We start from the raw sequence: 16,498 nt of genomic DNA on the forward strand, positions 1-16,498 counted from the left end.
GCTGTGAGCACTTGTGGAGCTCCCTGGGGCCACGAGTTGGTACTGAGAGTAAGTGATAGCCTTGAAAAACACAGCTGTCTGAAGGAAGCTGTGTGGTAAGCCTGCCGTGTCTTTGCTAATGAATATCTCACCCCTTGGAAGGTTCACCGGTGCCCTCTTTTCTGTGCCTGCCATGACTGACATTCTTGGGTAGATGGATCCACAGGCACGGCAGTTTTCCTGAGCTGAGTGGCCCCAGCCTCTTGATGATTTTGTGCACCAAATTACTGTGGGCTAGGTTTTCAAAGGGAGGTCTCAAACCTCTTTCTGCTACAACAGCCCTTCCTTTAAAAAGAAAAGCAAACTGCAGGCACAAAGCATAGACAACCTTTGCACGTGTATGTGCACATGCACACTTGCAGATGCACACAGTTTGTTTCCCCTTTGTGAGACTCCAAACCACGTTTCTGAATTGCCCCTAAGACATGTCTGGAAATCCTGATGCAGGGAGAAAAAAATTATGTTTTGCTTTGCAATGATCCCACCCCATTTTCTGTCCAGGTGGCACGCTGCTTGTACCAGCCTTTCTCCACCTTTCCATGCATATGTAAGTCAAGCTGAAAACTGCAAAGAGGAAGGTGGTTGTGTGAAGCTTTCTGAGCCACTTGACATAAATCTAAAGCAACACATTGCGAAGAGTCACAAACAAAAATTGGTCTCAAAGCCAGTGCTTCTCGTGTGACATCATGTCACATTAATCTCTTCTAGGGTGCCCTAATAAGGATGAAAATTCCCCCTTCACAGCTGATTCTCACAAACAAAAAATGCATCTTCTGAGTCGGACCTTCCTTAATGTCTGCCAGAACAGCTGGAGCTGCTAGCGTTGCTCAAAGGTCTGTGAGGTTAGTTAAGGCCTTGGATGGGAGGGAGGTCCACCACAATGATGGTCTTTCCCTCTCTAAAACACATGATGAGGTCTCTGAGACATGAGGATCCATAGCATTTATCTGTAATTTGCCTGTGCAGCCAGAGACTAAGCTTCATGTGGAATCTTTTGGCTGGAAAAGCAAAGTAACACCAACCTGGACAACCCTCAGTGTCATATCTGGCAGTGCAAACGTGTAGCTCTTTGTGTAAGTTTGCAGCTGTACATATACCTATTTATAGAAATGCCAAGTTAAACAAGATTTTCTCCTTTGAATTGGTAATGTACACAGGGAGAACTTAACTTTAAGGAATTTACTGATTAATTAAATGTAAGGAATTTGCTGATTCATTAACAGTCCAGTGCTTGAAGTGGAACAGGAAAGAATGTGTTAATATACACAGCTGTATTATGTTGGAAAAAACACAAGGAATTATCACTAGCAGCCAGCTGTGTGATTTGCAGTGAATTGCAAGCACTGTACAAGGGGTGGCCACCTACTTAAGATGACCTTTCTGTTTTGTGGACATCACTAGCAGCTTCTCAGTGCATGGGTGCTCATGTGTTGGCATTTGAAATGAGACAGATGTGGCTGAATTTGTCACTTAGCAAGTTTCCATGCCCAATTATTATACGTGTCTGTGTATGGTCTCACTTGAAATGTCTCCATCAGCAAACTTTCTGCCACCCCTGCTTTGAAGATTGTTCCACTGACTGTTCAGTGACTGGTCAGGAAGTCTTTATTTCAGTCATCTTCAATTCTAGTTTCTTTGATTTTGTGCCTTTACCTCTAGGAATTGATGTGGCTGAAGTACATCAGCCCTGGAACTTCTCCAGTTTCTCCTGAAAGCAACGTACAGCATAGCCCTTAAACTCAAGATTTTCCATTAGCTATAAACACAAGAGGTTTAAAAATATCATGGTGAAACCTTTCAGGGATCTGTGTATGATTTGGGTTGTACTGTTTCCAAGTTTAATGAAACAGGGGTGAAACATTTGTTAGGACTGAAGCAAGGAAAGAAAACCCCAAACCTCAGAAGATGGCCCATTTCGGCTGGTGCCTTTACTGACAGAAGGGGCACAAGGAACAGTCAGAGGTGGCAGCTGCTTTGTGGCCTTACCTGGTAATCTCATTGTTCCTGATTGAATTCTGTGAATGACAGGCAGGTTTGCTCTGTCATCTTGGCATTCATAACTCAGGCTGTGACTGGACAAAGCACTCAGGCATTAACTCGAAGGTGTCTTCAAGTTAGCCCTGGCCTAACAGCAAAGGTGTAGGTACACAGCACGCATCTGGGACAACAGTATCATGTCCATGAGCCTAAGGGAAGGGTGGCAACCTCTTATTTCACATTAATGATTTTGCAGGGATTGTCTGGCCTCAGTGAAACCGATGGAACTTTGTTATTCGAGCAAAAAATACAGTTTTAATATTGGAGAGAGCCTTACATACTCAGTCATGGGACAGCTGTCCTTCAAAATTAATCACAAGTTCATAGACTAGAATATGTGCATAGAATAGTTTAGGTTGGAAGGGACATTGAAGATCACCTAATTTCAACCCCCTGCCATGGGCAGGGACACTTTTCACTAGACCAAGTTGCTCAGAGCCTTGTCCAGCTGGACCTTGAATATCTCCAGGGATGGAGCCTCAGCCTGTTGAAGTGTTCCACCACTCTCATGATGCAGAACTTGTTCCTAACATCCAATCTAAATCTGCTCTTCTCTCATTTCAAACCATTGTCCCTTGTCCTATCACTGCAGGCCTTTGCAAACAGTCCCTCTGCAGCCTGCTTGTAGCCCCCTTCAGGTACTGGCAGGCTGCTATTAGGTCAGCCTTCTCTTCTCCAGGCTGAAGGACTCTAGCTCCCTCAGCCTGTCCTCATAACAGACACCCTCTTCAGGACCCTCTTCATCAGGTCCATGTCCTTGCTGTGTTGAGGGCTCCAGACCTGGAGGTGAGGTCTCAGCAGAGCAGAGAGGCAGAATCACCTCTCTCCATCTCTGGCCATGCTGCTTTTGGTGCAGCCCAGGCTGCCATTTGCCTTCTGGGCTTCAAGTGCCTATTGCTGGCTCACACCCAGCTTCTCACCCACTAGCACCCCTGTCTTGATGGTCTTAGCATATTCCCATCACTGTTACCAGATAACTCATCCGTGGTCTGTAAGGAGAGTTCTCAGCCAGAAACTTAGGGAATACTTCTGCTTTAAAACCTTTCTTTTAATCCAAGCCCCCTGGCGATGTGTGCTGACTGTGAGTGCCCCAGCCTCCGTGCCTATCTCTCTTGGACAGCACTGATCTTGTCTCTGCAGGCTAAATCTCTACACCATCCAATAAAGGAATATGGGAACATATTTTATCTTTACTGTCCAGTTATCACATGAGAAATCTTTTTTTCCCCCCAAAATTTATGGAATTCTTTAGGGGAAGTAGGAAACATAATTCAGAGAGATAGAGGCAAGAATGATTGATAATAGGCTAGGGGTATAAGAAATTCTTACCTATCAGCTTAGCTTAGTCTGTTTATGATCTAAACACACATATATGGGAAATATCTTCTGACATAAGCATTTTGTGGAGAAAAAGTTAACTCTTACCTGCCTATGCAATCAACCCACACTTGTGTGGTAGTTTCAGGCTGTGCCTAGATAATTTTCCACAGATCTTGAACAGAAAGTAGTAGAATGTAAAGAAATTACTATTGGATGTAAAAAGGGAAATAAGTATCATAGTATCAGTCAGGGTTGGAAGGGACCACAAGGATCATCTAGTTCCAACTCTCCTGCCATGGGCAGGGACACCTCACGCTAGATCAGGCTGGCCAGAGCCTCATCCAGCCTGGGCTTAAACACCTCCAGGGATGGAGCCTCAACCACCTCCCTGGACAACCCATTCCAGGGCTTCACCACTCTCATGGTGAAGGTGCTCAAGAGGAGATTGGATGTGGCACTTGGTGCCATGGTCTAGTCGTGAGGTCTGTGGAGACAGGTTGGACTCGATGATCCTCGAGGTCTCTTCCAACCTTAGTGATACTGTGATACTGTAACTTCCTCCTCATGTCCAGCCGGAATCTCCCCACCTCCAGCTTCATTCCATCCCCCCTAGTCCTATCACTACCTGATATCCTGAGAAGTCCCTCCCCAGCCTTCTTGTAGGCCCCCTCAGATACTGGAAAGCCACAATAAGGTCACCTCGGAGCCTTTTCTTCTCCAGACTGAACAGCCCCAACTCTTTCAGTCTGTCCTCATAGGAGAGGTGCTCCAGCCCTCTGATCATCCTCATGGTCCTTCTCTGGAAGGTCTAAGGTCTAAATAATCCCATTGGACAGATACCTAACATAAAAGTTAGCTTTGTACACTAACTTTCTCTCTTTTTGACTGCTTCTCTCTAGCAGATACTAGCTCTGGCTCCTGCTGCCTTTGCTGGCCTTGGCTGCATCACTTTGTTGTGGCTAAGTATTAACAAATAGCTCTCTCTGCGTTTCTCCTTTCTTCTCTTGTCCTGTGTGTAGGGAGGAGAGAAGGGAGCAGGGAGGGAGAAGCTGTTGGTAGCCCCCTGGTTTGTCCAGGGGGTTCCTGTGTTGTTTATAAATTGTGACTACATGTAAATATTGATTATTTTGTACATATTCATTGCATTCCATATTTTAGATTGTAGCTTTGCCTCTAACTGAGCTGGTCTGGCAATTTTATGCTGGGGGGTAATTTCAACCCACCACAAGTAGGAAATCTGGTTTGGAGTAGTGGGAATTTATCTTTGTCTATTTCACTGCCACCTGTCACACACAGAAACTGTTCCCCCCATCAGCTTGCCATGAAAACCAATACAGTCCTACGAAGGACACTGTCTAAAGCACTTGGGGAGCCACAGCGCTTCCTAGCTTGCTCATGGGAATAACTCACCAACCCAGGGCACTGACACCAGGGTTCTTGCTGACTCCAGCCCCAACCCCACACCCCTGAGCCCCAGCCCTTAGAGTCTGGTGACCACAGCTCCTGGAGTCAGCTGCCACCCAGCTTATCACAAGTCCCCAGCATCATGTTTGGTGACCGCAAGCATCTGAGCACCAGACTAACACACAGATGCCATGCTGGGGCTACAAAACTCTGCTGCTAATAGTGGCAAAGCACAAAATAAAGAGTCTAGCAGGACATGATTTATTGCTTGATGATGCTTTCCAAACCCCTGCTGGTGTTTTGAAACTGTCAGGCTCCACAGAGAATATAATTTGTCAAAAATAATGAAGGCTTTGTTACTTTCATTATATAATAGCTAATGTCTTTTTCTCTAGTCAAACTTCCTTTCTGGTCTTGGTCTAAATACTTTCTTAGCTTGCAGCAACAAGCATTTGCTAATAATAATCAGAGGAGAGCTTGGAAATTGGTTTCACAACGTGTCCTCAATCTTAATTGTGAAGGAAGACAAGACAAGCAGAACTAGCCGTGTTTTTCTAGTCAATGAGATTGCTGTGTGCATGTCCCTTTCCAGATGGAAAAGTGAAAGAGTGATTCCTTGGCTGAACTTTGGGCAATGCAGATAAAGGCACATGGTTTTGGGAAATACATTTAAGAGGGCTCAGTCAAGGTCTATGCCTCTGAAGTGACCCAATGGACTACAGCAGGATGTGGTGTTAGGGTATAGGCCTAGTGCATAGATGAGGTATTAACTAAACCTGAATATATTTCTGGCTTTCCTGCTGTAGGATGTCTTCAGCATCCCAGAATGCTGGAGTTAAGCCTTCTGGGGATGGAGCCAAGCAGTCACTCCTTTACAGTACCACAGGAAAGGCTGGGTTACAAGAAGGACTAAAAGTATAGAAGAGTGAGTGGAGAATACAAAGGGAAAAAATGACATGAATAGGGAAAAAATCAGAGATGGAAGAAATCATTACTGACACTTTATTTTGTAGAAAAGCTGCTTTTGTACAGCATCTGACTTAACCATGTATTAAACAGACAGCCACAGAGAAGCTCACAGCCCTGAAAACAGAGGCCAGAGACAAATTGTATATGCTTTGCTCTGACTCTTCTTGGAAGCTACAGATGTTCATTGTTCGGACACACAATAGACAGATTAGTGTCTCCAGATGTTCACCATCCATCCTCCCACAACATTAGTGGGTAGGCAAGGGAATGAATGCTTTTAGCAGAAATTTCAGTTTCCACTGCTGCTTCAGATGAAGTATTTTGTGAATGTTTATGTTCTGGAGAGCCTACACTACAGAGCAATGCCCCTTTGTGTCACAACTCAACACCACACAAAGCGAGGAACTGACTTCCAAAGCGAGTGAGAATTCAGCAGTGCTTTGGACTATTTTACCTGATAAGAATAAGCAAATACAAAAGTATTTAAATGGCTGAGTGGCTTGGAAAGTCAGGAGAAAGATAGCACATGAGCCACACACATAGCAGGGCAATCTCTGTAAGAAATTTGAACAGGAATTTCTCTGTAACTATATTTCTTATTCAGAGAGGAAAAAAAGGACACATCAGTTCAGCACTACCAACGGTGATACAATCAGCTGTCACACATTTATTTGTTCCTGCAGAAAAAAATTGTGATGACATTTTTGGGAAGGCTCTAGATAGGAAATGCCCTTTTAAATTTGAAGAGAAAAGCTGTGTACCACCAATTCTCCAGGCTGTATTACAAAAAAACCCATTGGTGATACACTGCTTAAAAACAGTCATTTAGCAGCAGCACCCAAGTCCCTCTGAAAATTATTCGGTGTAGGAAGGGACTTTTTGCATCTGTGGTGATAGGATGAGGGGGAATGGATTCAAGCTTGAGGAGGGCAGATTGAGACTGGAGGTTAGGAAGAAATTCTTTGCAGTAAGGGTGGGGAGACACTGGAACAGGTTGCCCAGGGAGGTTGTGAATGTGAACTGAATTTGCTCTCAAAAATGCCTTTGCCGTAAACCAATGGAAAGAAAAGACCTGGGAAACTGCAGGTAAAAGACTGGCTTTTCTCTAGTCAAATCATTGAGGAATTCACAGATTCACAGATTGTATTGGGAGGGAAGAGACCCTTGAAGGTCATCTTGCCCAATCCCCCCTGCACTCAGCAGGGGTACCTCCAAGTCCATCAAGCTGCCCAGGGCCACATCCAGTCAGATCTTGAATGTCTCCAGGGACAGGGCCTCAACCACATCCCTGGGCAGCCTGTTCCAGTATTTCACCACTCTCACTGTAAAGAACTTCTTCTTGACGCCCAACCTAAATTTATCCTGCTCCAGTTTCAAACCATTGCCCCTCATCCTATTGCTACAAGACCTTGTAAACAGTCCTTTCCCCAGCCTTCCTGTAGGTCCCCTTCAGGTATTGAAGCCTCCCCAGAGCCTTCTCTTCTCCAGGCTGAACAGCTGCTCCTTTTTGGGAGATCAAGGAATTCACCCCCAAGGGTTGATATCCAAATATCCTGCTCAAAACCCAACCAAACAAAAAACCTGTGGGAGCTGCTGTATGCAGCAATTTGGGAAAAGCACTCACTTCTGCCTGCAGGTGGGTAACCTACACAGGAAAAAACCAATGCATTTTGTGACAGCCAGCAGGAGAAGATATGCAAGAAACCCTTGACAGGAAAAATACATAGGGCAAAACATCGCATGCCGTTAAAGCAAGCATCAGTAGACATTATCTTACACGAGTGATCTGTGTTCTCTGCAGTGTGTGTGTGCCACTTTTTATTAACCCATACACTACGTGCTCAAGTGTGTCCTAATGCCATGAGGTGGTGCTTTCGGTAACAGCATCAATAGCTCTTGCGCAGCTCATTTCCTGAAGTGAAAGAGCATTCTAGCAAAACCACACAGGTGCCTCCTGTTCCTGCTCCTCCTCCTGAAGCTCACCCACCTCCCACCAAGCTGTATGTCACGTTTCTGAGGCACTTTGACTCCCCTCGGGCGTGATGAACTGCACTTTGGGCACGATGAGGGAGGGGTTGGTTCTCCGCACGGAGTTGCTCCTCCGGATGGAGTTGTTCCTCCTCATGGAGTTGCGTTTCCGCAGGGAGTTCTGGTGCGACAGCTCGCTCTTCTGCAGGGTCTGGATGAGGATGGATGGCTTCTCGTCCAGCTCCCGAGCGCTACAGCGTGGCGCTGCCACTTTCACCGTGTTGCCAAACTTGGAGTAGTCAACTGCGTACACGCCTTCCTCTTCCGTGACGATGGGCACGAAGCGGTGACCCCACAGGATCTCCTCTGCTACGTAGGAGGTTCTGGCCTGTGTGGTGATGCCAGTTGTTTCCACAACTCCTTCAAGGATCACGATGAGCTCCAGGTCCTGGAGCGCCAGGTCAGCGGCGGAGATATCGTAAAGAGGACTCCGCTTGTCTATGACGTGGCAAATGATTAGAGGAGCCACGAGAAAAATGTTGTTGCTTTCAATGGGGTTATCCACAGGGATGTCTACTTGGTGGATGGGTATGACTTCTCCTTCAGGGGTGGTGGTCTTCCTCACCACCTGGATCCTCACCGAGGCGCTGATGATCATGCTCTTCCTCAGGTCTCCCACTCGAAACATAAAGCAGAGCTTGCCGTTCCGCACGGCGATGACGGCCTGCCGGCTGAAGATCAAGGTCTCTGCCCGCCGGTGGGCCTGCGCAGTTTTCATGAATATGCAGCCCAGCATCACAGCGTTGATGATCAGACCCACGATGTTCTGCAGGATCAAGACTGTGATGGCCAGGGGACATTCCTCTGTCATCATCCTGCCCCCAAAACCAATGGTCACCTGAACTTCAATGGAGAAGAGGAAAGCAGAGGTGAAAGACCTGGAGAAGAAGATTGTACAAAGTTAACTGTAAGGACATTGAACACAAACTGAGAAGCTATTGAGATTCACTTTCTAGAAAGCAGTGTAAGGAGCTATTTGTACAGTCCTGGTACAGGTAAGCTTTCAATTAACACCAACAAAAGCACTGCAGGCCTGATGACTCTGTTTTTTTATGATTGGTGTGTCTGACGGTGTGGCAGGGAAGATCTCTGAACCTGAGTTCCTAAAAGACCATCTGTACCACTAGCTGAGAAGCTCACTAGACTCTGTTCAGGAACACATCCAACCCACAGTATTAGTCAACAGTGCTGTAGCACCTAGGCTCTCTTCCTTCTCCAGCCCATGAAGCTCTTGGTGGAAAGCAGTGGTTTTAGCAACAGTGAGCAATCAGCTGGTACCCCAAGATTCTTTCACCAGCCTGTGCAGGGAAGGAAAATGGGGGAAACTGCAGCATTTCACTCATGCTGCCTGAGTCATGATCCCCTTTAGCAGGATTCACTTAAAGGGCCCTAATATGCTATAGTGCTGCACATCAGAGGATGCTGCCTGCAAACTTTCCAAAATGCATTATCCACTGCTCAAAATCCGTAACTACATTTTAAAGGCATAGCCTAAACCCACCACATCCACAATGCCATAGGGTGTATGCCAGGGTCTTTAATGTCCTTTTATAACCAGTTCTAACCCTCACCAAAGTCTCATATGTCTCAAATCAGTACCTTGGGGTTTATCCAGTTCTCTTATGAACTAAGATCACAGTCATTTGATGCATTGTCATGCTCAGAGTGGTTTTACCTGTGGAAAAAATGTCCTGTCCATGAAGATGGTTCTAAACCATTTGTTGGGTTTGTTTTCTTTTCAATGAATCTGCCTTTTATTTCATTTTCCTATTTTCAGTGAAAGCTGGGACCATGAGGAGACATTAAAACAGCATAAGCAATATCAGAGATAGTTTGCTGTTGAATGAGAAAGTTAATCTTTCAGAAAACCAATCAGGCTCTGCAGAGATCTCTTTGAAAGAAATTTGTCCTTTTTTTCCCCCCCATTATTTATTTTCTTCTCTAGATTATTTTTTTAAATCTTTGGCAATTTCTCTTGCAGTGAGGGCTTCATACTTGCATTTCCCTTTGAAGAAATCAAGGGATGAAAAAGGTGCTTAACAGAATCCATGTGATGATTACTTATGTTCATGAATGTTTACTGTCACACAGAATGAAGCTTCTGATTTAAATTGATTTCAAGTTAATTCAACTCAAAACTCTCAGGAGTAAAGGTTCTGATTTATCTCAACAGCTCTCCTCTTAAAGAAACCCCAAACACACACACACACACACACACACAAAACAAACAAGAAAAGAGAATCCACCTTTTTGCAACTGAATTCCTGAAGCAGCAAGTTTGTACAGCATTCTGACCACGAGAAGCCACAAACTCCACACTATTCCCAGGTCTTTTCCCTCAGAGCTGTGTAAGAGTTTTCCTCTTTGGATAACGTTTGCTTTCTGTTGTAAAGAGCTATGAGACTTAGAAATTTCTACAGTATTTTGAAATATTCAAGTCCTGTTCAAGTTCTAGGCACTGGTTAAAATTTCCAAAGCCAAAAGCAGCTTTCCCATAAAGCTGCAATGGCACCTACCCAAGGAAGCTCTCCTGAAATTTATGTGGGCCTAAATCTCAGGAAAGCCAGTTCAAAAGTATTTGCCATTAGTCTGGCACAGATATCATTGCAATATGAAATATATTTTACATCCATTGCAATATGAAATACATTTTACATCCAACAACTCATCATTCTTAAAAACGTCATCAATCACATTGCTATTTCATTGCTTTGTCCAAAGCAGTAGCCAGATTAAGAAGATGAAGTAATTCACTAGGAAGGGAAAATTTCCCATGGCTTGGACATGGACACATGAACATCTGTTGGCTGAGCCATCCCAGGTAGTTGCACAAGGGAGCGATGGGTGTTTTGTCATGGGCTAAGCCAGAAAGTTCCAGCAATCCACTTGTCCTGCTTTCCCACACCCCTCCAGGCTGTCCTCGCAGCAGAGGTTAGCAGCCTTTCTGGAAGAGCTGCTGATGTGGGGCTGCTGCAGCTGGGGCTACGGTGAGGGAGCCATGGCCATGATACCCTTGTCCCTGCAGCACAAAGCCCTTGGCAGATGGCTCATGCTCTGCAGGGTGGATGTCCTCCCAGCTGACCCTGAAGACCACAGGTGTGTAGCTACTAGCTAATTTGGGTTGGACAAATCCCACAAGTCCTAGAAACATCTGAGGTGACATCTCAGCAGGCACAAGCTGGATCATGGCATCTCATTTCAGAGGTGAGTGCTTGTGACCAGTTTATTGGAAAAGAAATAGGCAGCACCCCATCCCCCCCAAACCTCCAACCTCATGCTTGAAAAAAATCCCATTTCCTTTAGCTTGGAAAACCACCATTTAGCAGAAAAGTATCACAGCAAAGGGAGAGTGCAGTGTCTGCTCCCCCATGAGCCACATACAATGTCCCTCCAAACTTTTTGAGGGGCCTCAAAACTAAGTGCAGGAGAAAAGTGAAGGAGATACCCTGATGTCTCAGCTGACCCTGCAGCACTGCAGTGTACAAAGGCAGCTGATCTGTGGCAGTCTGGTGGTACCCAACGCGGATTTTTCTAATTAAAAACCTAGTGGCATAAAAACCCCCCACCCAAAAACGTATTACTAATGAGGTGACAAAGCACTCTTCTCACTTATTCTACCACCAGCGTGTGGTACCCCTTCTCTTCCATGTGCCTGCCAGTTTCTCAGTGCCTGGAAAATTGTCATGGCTTTGGGGATGGAAAGCAAAATACTTCAACAGGTGACATTTCACCCAGCACTCCCTTAAGCTTTCGCTGTCTGTCACATCGTGCACGCTGTGTGGAAACTGTTCCTCTGTCAAAGTGCTGGTCTATGGCTTCATCAAAACATTTTGAAGTACTCCGTATCTAGCTCTCTGATGAGTCATCTTGAAAGATGTCTAGTTTTGCCCTAAATGCCACTCTTCCTGCTAGCCCTGCATGGTGCCCTGCCTGGTGTCTGGTACCCTGCCTCTGGTGGTCACCTCTCTCTGGAGCACCACTCTGGGGATGCTCCTGCTGCTGTAAACGTTACAACACATATAACACATACCCACTCTTGTAGCAGGCTCTTAGCTCGACAGGCAAGGTATGTTACCCACAGTGTGGAGACACATGAAAAGCAGCAGGTCTCCCTCTCTTTCAGATCCTGTAAGGAATCAAAGAAATCTACAGTACAGTATTTTCCAAGCCCAGAAGGCTTGCTGAATTTATGTAATCTAGAGGAAAACACCGCACTTTTCAATTGTCTCAACCAAACACAACCATTCATGTAACCCAAAAGCTGCATTTTAGGCACTGGCAGGACAGCAGGCAGCTCTACTCCCCCCCTTTCTTCATCTCACAGGCTAGACTTTACCTGACACACGTCACACAGGGCGTCCACTTGGTGCTGTTTGTAGTGCTCTCTGTGCTTGGGTCCATGTCGCCATGGGCAAAAGCTACCAGCCACCACATCATGGCAAAGAGCAGCCAGCTGCACAGGAAGGACATAGTAAAGATGACCAGCGTGTGACGCCACTTGAGGTCCACCAAGGTGGTGAAAATGTCTTGCAGGAATCGCCCCTGCTCGCGGATGTTCTTGTGCGCCAGGTTGCATGCCCCGTTCTTGGCGATGAAGCGGGCTTTGCGCGGCCGGTCTCGGATGCGTGGCTTGCGCAGGTTCTCGGCAGCGATCCGTGCCAGCACATACTCTTCAGGGATGATACTCTTCCGAGCCAACATCTTCCTGCCACCATAGTCCACTCAGCAAGATGCAAAAAGGTGGGGGTGTGGTCCCTCTGCAGGGCTCACTCTACCCTGCAAAACAGTGAGAACCTGGTCAGGTATGTCACCTGTGTGCCACAAGAAGAAGCCCCGATTAGGTATCCCCTTCCAATGATCGTTACAGTAAATGTCACTGTACAGCTATGTGTTCTGCAGCACCCTCCCTCTTTCAGACCATCATTTTAATGAAATCAGCTGGTATCAGCTCATAACAGAAACGAAAGATGCTATCCTGAAACTCCTTGCAAGAAGGGAAGCTGCACACGGGTCTGGCAGACTTGTTGTAAAGTTACATGACGTACGACAGGTTGGTTCCTCAGGTTGTTCCTCCGGGAGACAGCAGTGCCCTGCTGGGTACCGCAACACGGAGCACTAAGTTATTCACATCCTTCAAGCCCCGAAGAATCGGACTTCTCTGGTTAGCAGCAAGGCTGGTGTGCGGAAAGACCTCGAAGACTCATTTCTGACTGCTTTAGCGTAGCAGCGCAGCCAGGAGCCCTGCCGAAAGCTCCTCTCCAGTCCCCCGCAAACATCACAGGAAGCAGCTGCGCTGGAGTTGCGGGAGGCAGGCAAGGGGACTGCGCGGAGCAGGCGGTCGCATTTCCCCTTGGCAGCTCGCCTTCCTTTCTGGGATTAGGCGGCGGAACCCTCCCTTTATTTCCAAACTTTGTCCCCAAACGGATGACCGAACAAGCCTAGGGCAAGCCCGTCTCCCCGCAGCTCCCCGCCGGCTGGCCCGTCCCACCGGGGGAGGGCAGGGGCTGCCTGACCCTCCACCGCTTCGCAGGGTCACCTCTGCGCAGGGGCAGGGGGCTTCACCCGCCCGCGCCCAGCCGCCGGCCCCGGCCCCCACTTACCAGAGCGCGGCGGGACACAGCCGTGCCGGGCCGGCCCGAGCGGAGCCGCGGGGCACGGCCGGTTCGGCTCCGCAGGCTGGAGCGGGCTGGGGCCAGGCTGGGCTGGGGGGAGGGCGGGGAGCGGGGTAGCCCAGAGTGTCCGGGTGCGGGGTACAGGCACCCCCGCACACCCCGCCCTGCGCGAAGCCCTACATGCGGCTGGAAGGGTGATGGAAGTGGTTTTAGGGTGAGTCCAGCAAATGTAGCAGAGCAGCGAGGAGCTCGCAGTATTTGCTTGTGCCTTTTTTGCAGGGAGCTGGCTCTGGGCACCCCAAGCCAGTCCCTGGCTGCGGCTGGGCAGCGGCACGCTTGCTCGCTCTCTATGGCCAGCCAACAGTTTTGTGCCTTTTTTAACTTTGCGTTGCTTCGACGCCTCCTGAGACAACCCGCGGGCAGAAAGTGAATCATGTGCGTAAGCGTTTGGAGGACCAAAGCCAAACCCTCACGGACTTCTCTGCTTTTGACAAACGGAATTACCTGTTTCTGCAAGAAAGCAAAAAGAGATTCTGTCCTGTGCTTCACAGCTCTTGTTGGGCACAGAGTCAGGTTCACTTGGTGTCACAGACGCTGTATGTGGTGTGGGGATTGGAGAAGTTTCACAGGGTGGCTACAGTAACCTTGCAGAAGTTCATTCTTTTTCCCACAGGTCAAGGTTTTGGCTTTTGTGCTTAATGGAAACTTGCATTCTTGGAAACTGGAGCTGTTTGGTTTTTTCCCCTCCCTTTTCTTTTTTCTTTTCCCCCCAGAGTCTTAGGGTTTGTAGTAAGGAGAATAAACAGTACATCAACTTTATGAAAAGATCTAAATTTAGATTTTAACGAAGCAGGGCTTTCATTGTGTGGGATTAACTCCCCCATGCCCAAGGAATGTGTGTGTGTACAGTAGGGAGGTTTCTAAACTTCTTTGTGTATCTGTCAAGCGAATGACCTACGCAGCACAAAATTTACACAGAGTAAAATAGCTTACTTCTCTCTGTAAACTAGAGAAAGAAAGAAACACTTGTCAGGCCTGCTGCCATCAGGAAGGCTTTAAGTGTGTTCAGGCTTGGAAAAATTGAGAGTGCACATTTGACAGGCAGTGTAATCCTCAGCTTGAAGCTATCCACCCTGCTGAACGCATGCATGTGCTCAGTCTTTAAACAGACGAGTGATTCCTGCAAACTTTTCTAGCACTGGCCTTTTGTGATACCAGATACCCACTATCCTTTTCTGATACTAGATAACCAATTTCCTTTTGTAATAACACATATCCAATAGTCAGGAAAGAAACAGACTCAATCCCCCCAGTCATTTTAGGTAATTAACCAAACATTTATGTATGAAGAATAACTGTAGGCAGATGACCAGCTCCAGTCTGACAAATCAGAATCTCAAACTATTACCTTTAGATTCTAAGCAGGCTCTGAGAACACCTACATAAAATCACTTGGACGGGTATCTGCAGGACCAGTGCAATTGGTGCCATCTATGGCACTTCATGGGCTTGGGCTGGAGGACTTGGGACGTTACCCTGCTACAAATGGAGTGGCAGAGACTGGTCTTAGGGGGCTGACTTACCTTTTTGATGCAGCCTTCAAACGTACCTCTCACTTGATTGTAACTATTGGAAATGAGTGATTTAATACACATAAGAAAAGAAGAAACCACCAAACCTGTTCTTTTTACCTTTTCCTTATCTTTTCCTCCTTCTTTCTCCTTTTTATCTTCTGTGAAGTATTTGTTCTGTGCTGGTGTTCCCCAGTATGGCTGCTAGCTGCATCTCAAAAGACAAAGAACTGTCAGGGAACGACATGTTCCAGAAGTGTGCTCAGGTGGCCAAGAAGGCCAACAGCATCCTGGCCTGTATCAGGAACAGTGTAGCCAGTAGGAGTAGGGAAGGGATTTTGCCTCTATACTTGGCACTGGTGAAACCATCCTTCAAATACTGGGTTCAGTTTTGGGCCCCTCTCTGCAAAAAAGACATTGAGGGGCTGGAGCACGTCCAGAGAAGGACAACAAGGCTGGTGGAGGGTCTGGAGAACAGAGTGAGGAGTAGCTGAGGGAACTGGGGTTGTTTAATTTGGAGAAAAATGGGCCGAGGAGAGACCTTCTGGCTCTCTACAACTCCCCAAAAGCAGGTTGAAGTGAACTAGGCATTGGTCAATGCCTAGTTCAATAGGATGAGAGAAAATGGCCTCAAGTTGCACAAGGGGAGGTTTAGATTGGATATTAGGAAAAAATTCTTTACTGAAAGAGTGGTCAGGCATTGGAACAGGCTGCCCAGGGAGGTGGTGGAGTCACCATCCCTGGAGGCATTCAAAAGACCTGTAGACGTGGCACTTCAGGACATGGTTTAGTGGGGGTGTTAGGTTGACAGTTGGACTTGATAATCTTAGGGGGCTTTTCCAACCTTAATCATTCTGTGATTCTGTGTAAATCTCTCTCCTTTTTCATAAGGACCTTGGATTGTATAATTTTGCTTCTGACACAGATTTTCTCATGTCACATGCCTAATGGCACAGTTTCCTCCAGAGCTTTATAAACAGGGACACTGATACACCCAGGAATGTCACTTTTATTTACTTGCCACTTCAGAGCATAAGCCACCACTGTGGCTGTACTCAGTCTCAGCCTCTTCTCACCACGCCAAGGACCCCAGCTGCCAGTGTGCTCCTTGCCACATCTCTGCTAGCAGTGGCTGGGACCTTGTGACACAAGGTTAGTGTGTGGATTAACTGCTGGTTTGGCAAAACAGATCAAAATTACCTTTGAAGGCAGGTGGGAGAAAGAAGGGGCCTTCCTCAAGCTGTTCAGGTGGAGCAGAAACTGCTGTCAGTGCCAGTTCTATCAGAGACCCCTCAGCTCCTTGTGTTTCTACTGCTAATGTGCTGGAGGTTCCTCCCCCTTAATTGGGCACCATGCAGAAGCCAATTTTTTTGGTTTTTTGTAGCTGAGGTGGGGGAGGGGGTTTCCACCTAGCACACTTGGCACAACCCTAAGTGTGCCTAAACAGAAGTTATTGGTTGTTTTACCTGCCATCATACACTGGAAGAAAAGTGCTCATTAAAGTCTCTCTTTCCCTCT

The 16,498-nt window shown here is 47.0% G+C and overlaps 1 protein-coding gene across 1 annotated transcript; it reads right to left on the reverse strand.

The window, feature by feature from the left end:
* Window positions 1-6,955: 6,955 nt before the first annotated feature.
* KCNJ8 (potassium inwardly rectifying channel subfamily J member 8) lies at window positions 6,956-13,184 on the reverse strand. The gene is made up of 3 exons (XM_009899590.2): window positions 12,843-13,184; window positions 12,134-12,573; window positions 6,956-8,675 (listed from the first exon to the last, which is right to left on the reverse strand). The coding sequence occupies exons 2-3, from the start codon at window positions 12,496-12,498 to the stop codon at window positions 7,775-7,777; spliced, it is 1,266 nt and encodes a 421-aa protein (XP_009897892.1). The 5' UTR covers window positions 12,499-12,573; window positions 12,843-13,184; the 3' UTR covers window positions 6,956-7,774.
* Window positions 13,185-16,498: the final 3,314 nt, after the last annotated feature.

Source organism: Dryobates pubescens, chromosome 15, assembly GCF_014839835.1.
Source record: "Dryobates pubescens isolate bDryPub1 chromosome 15, bDryPub1.pri, whole genome shotgun sequence".
NCBI lineage: Eukaryota > Metazoa > Chordata > Aves > Piciformes > Picidae > Dryobates > Dryobates pubescens.

Bases quoted from the DNA above. Each gene is read 5' to 3' on its own strand.
- KCNJ8 (XM_009899590.2), bottom strand. From the start codon at position 12,498: ATGTTGGCTCGGAAGAGTATCATCCCTGAAGAGTATGTGCTGGCACGG. The intron at 8,676-12,133 runs GTAAAGTCTAGC...CTTCTTCTCCAG, and splicing joins CCCTGTGTGACGTGTGTCAG to GTCTTTCACCTCTGCTTTCC.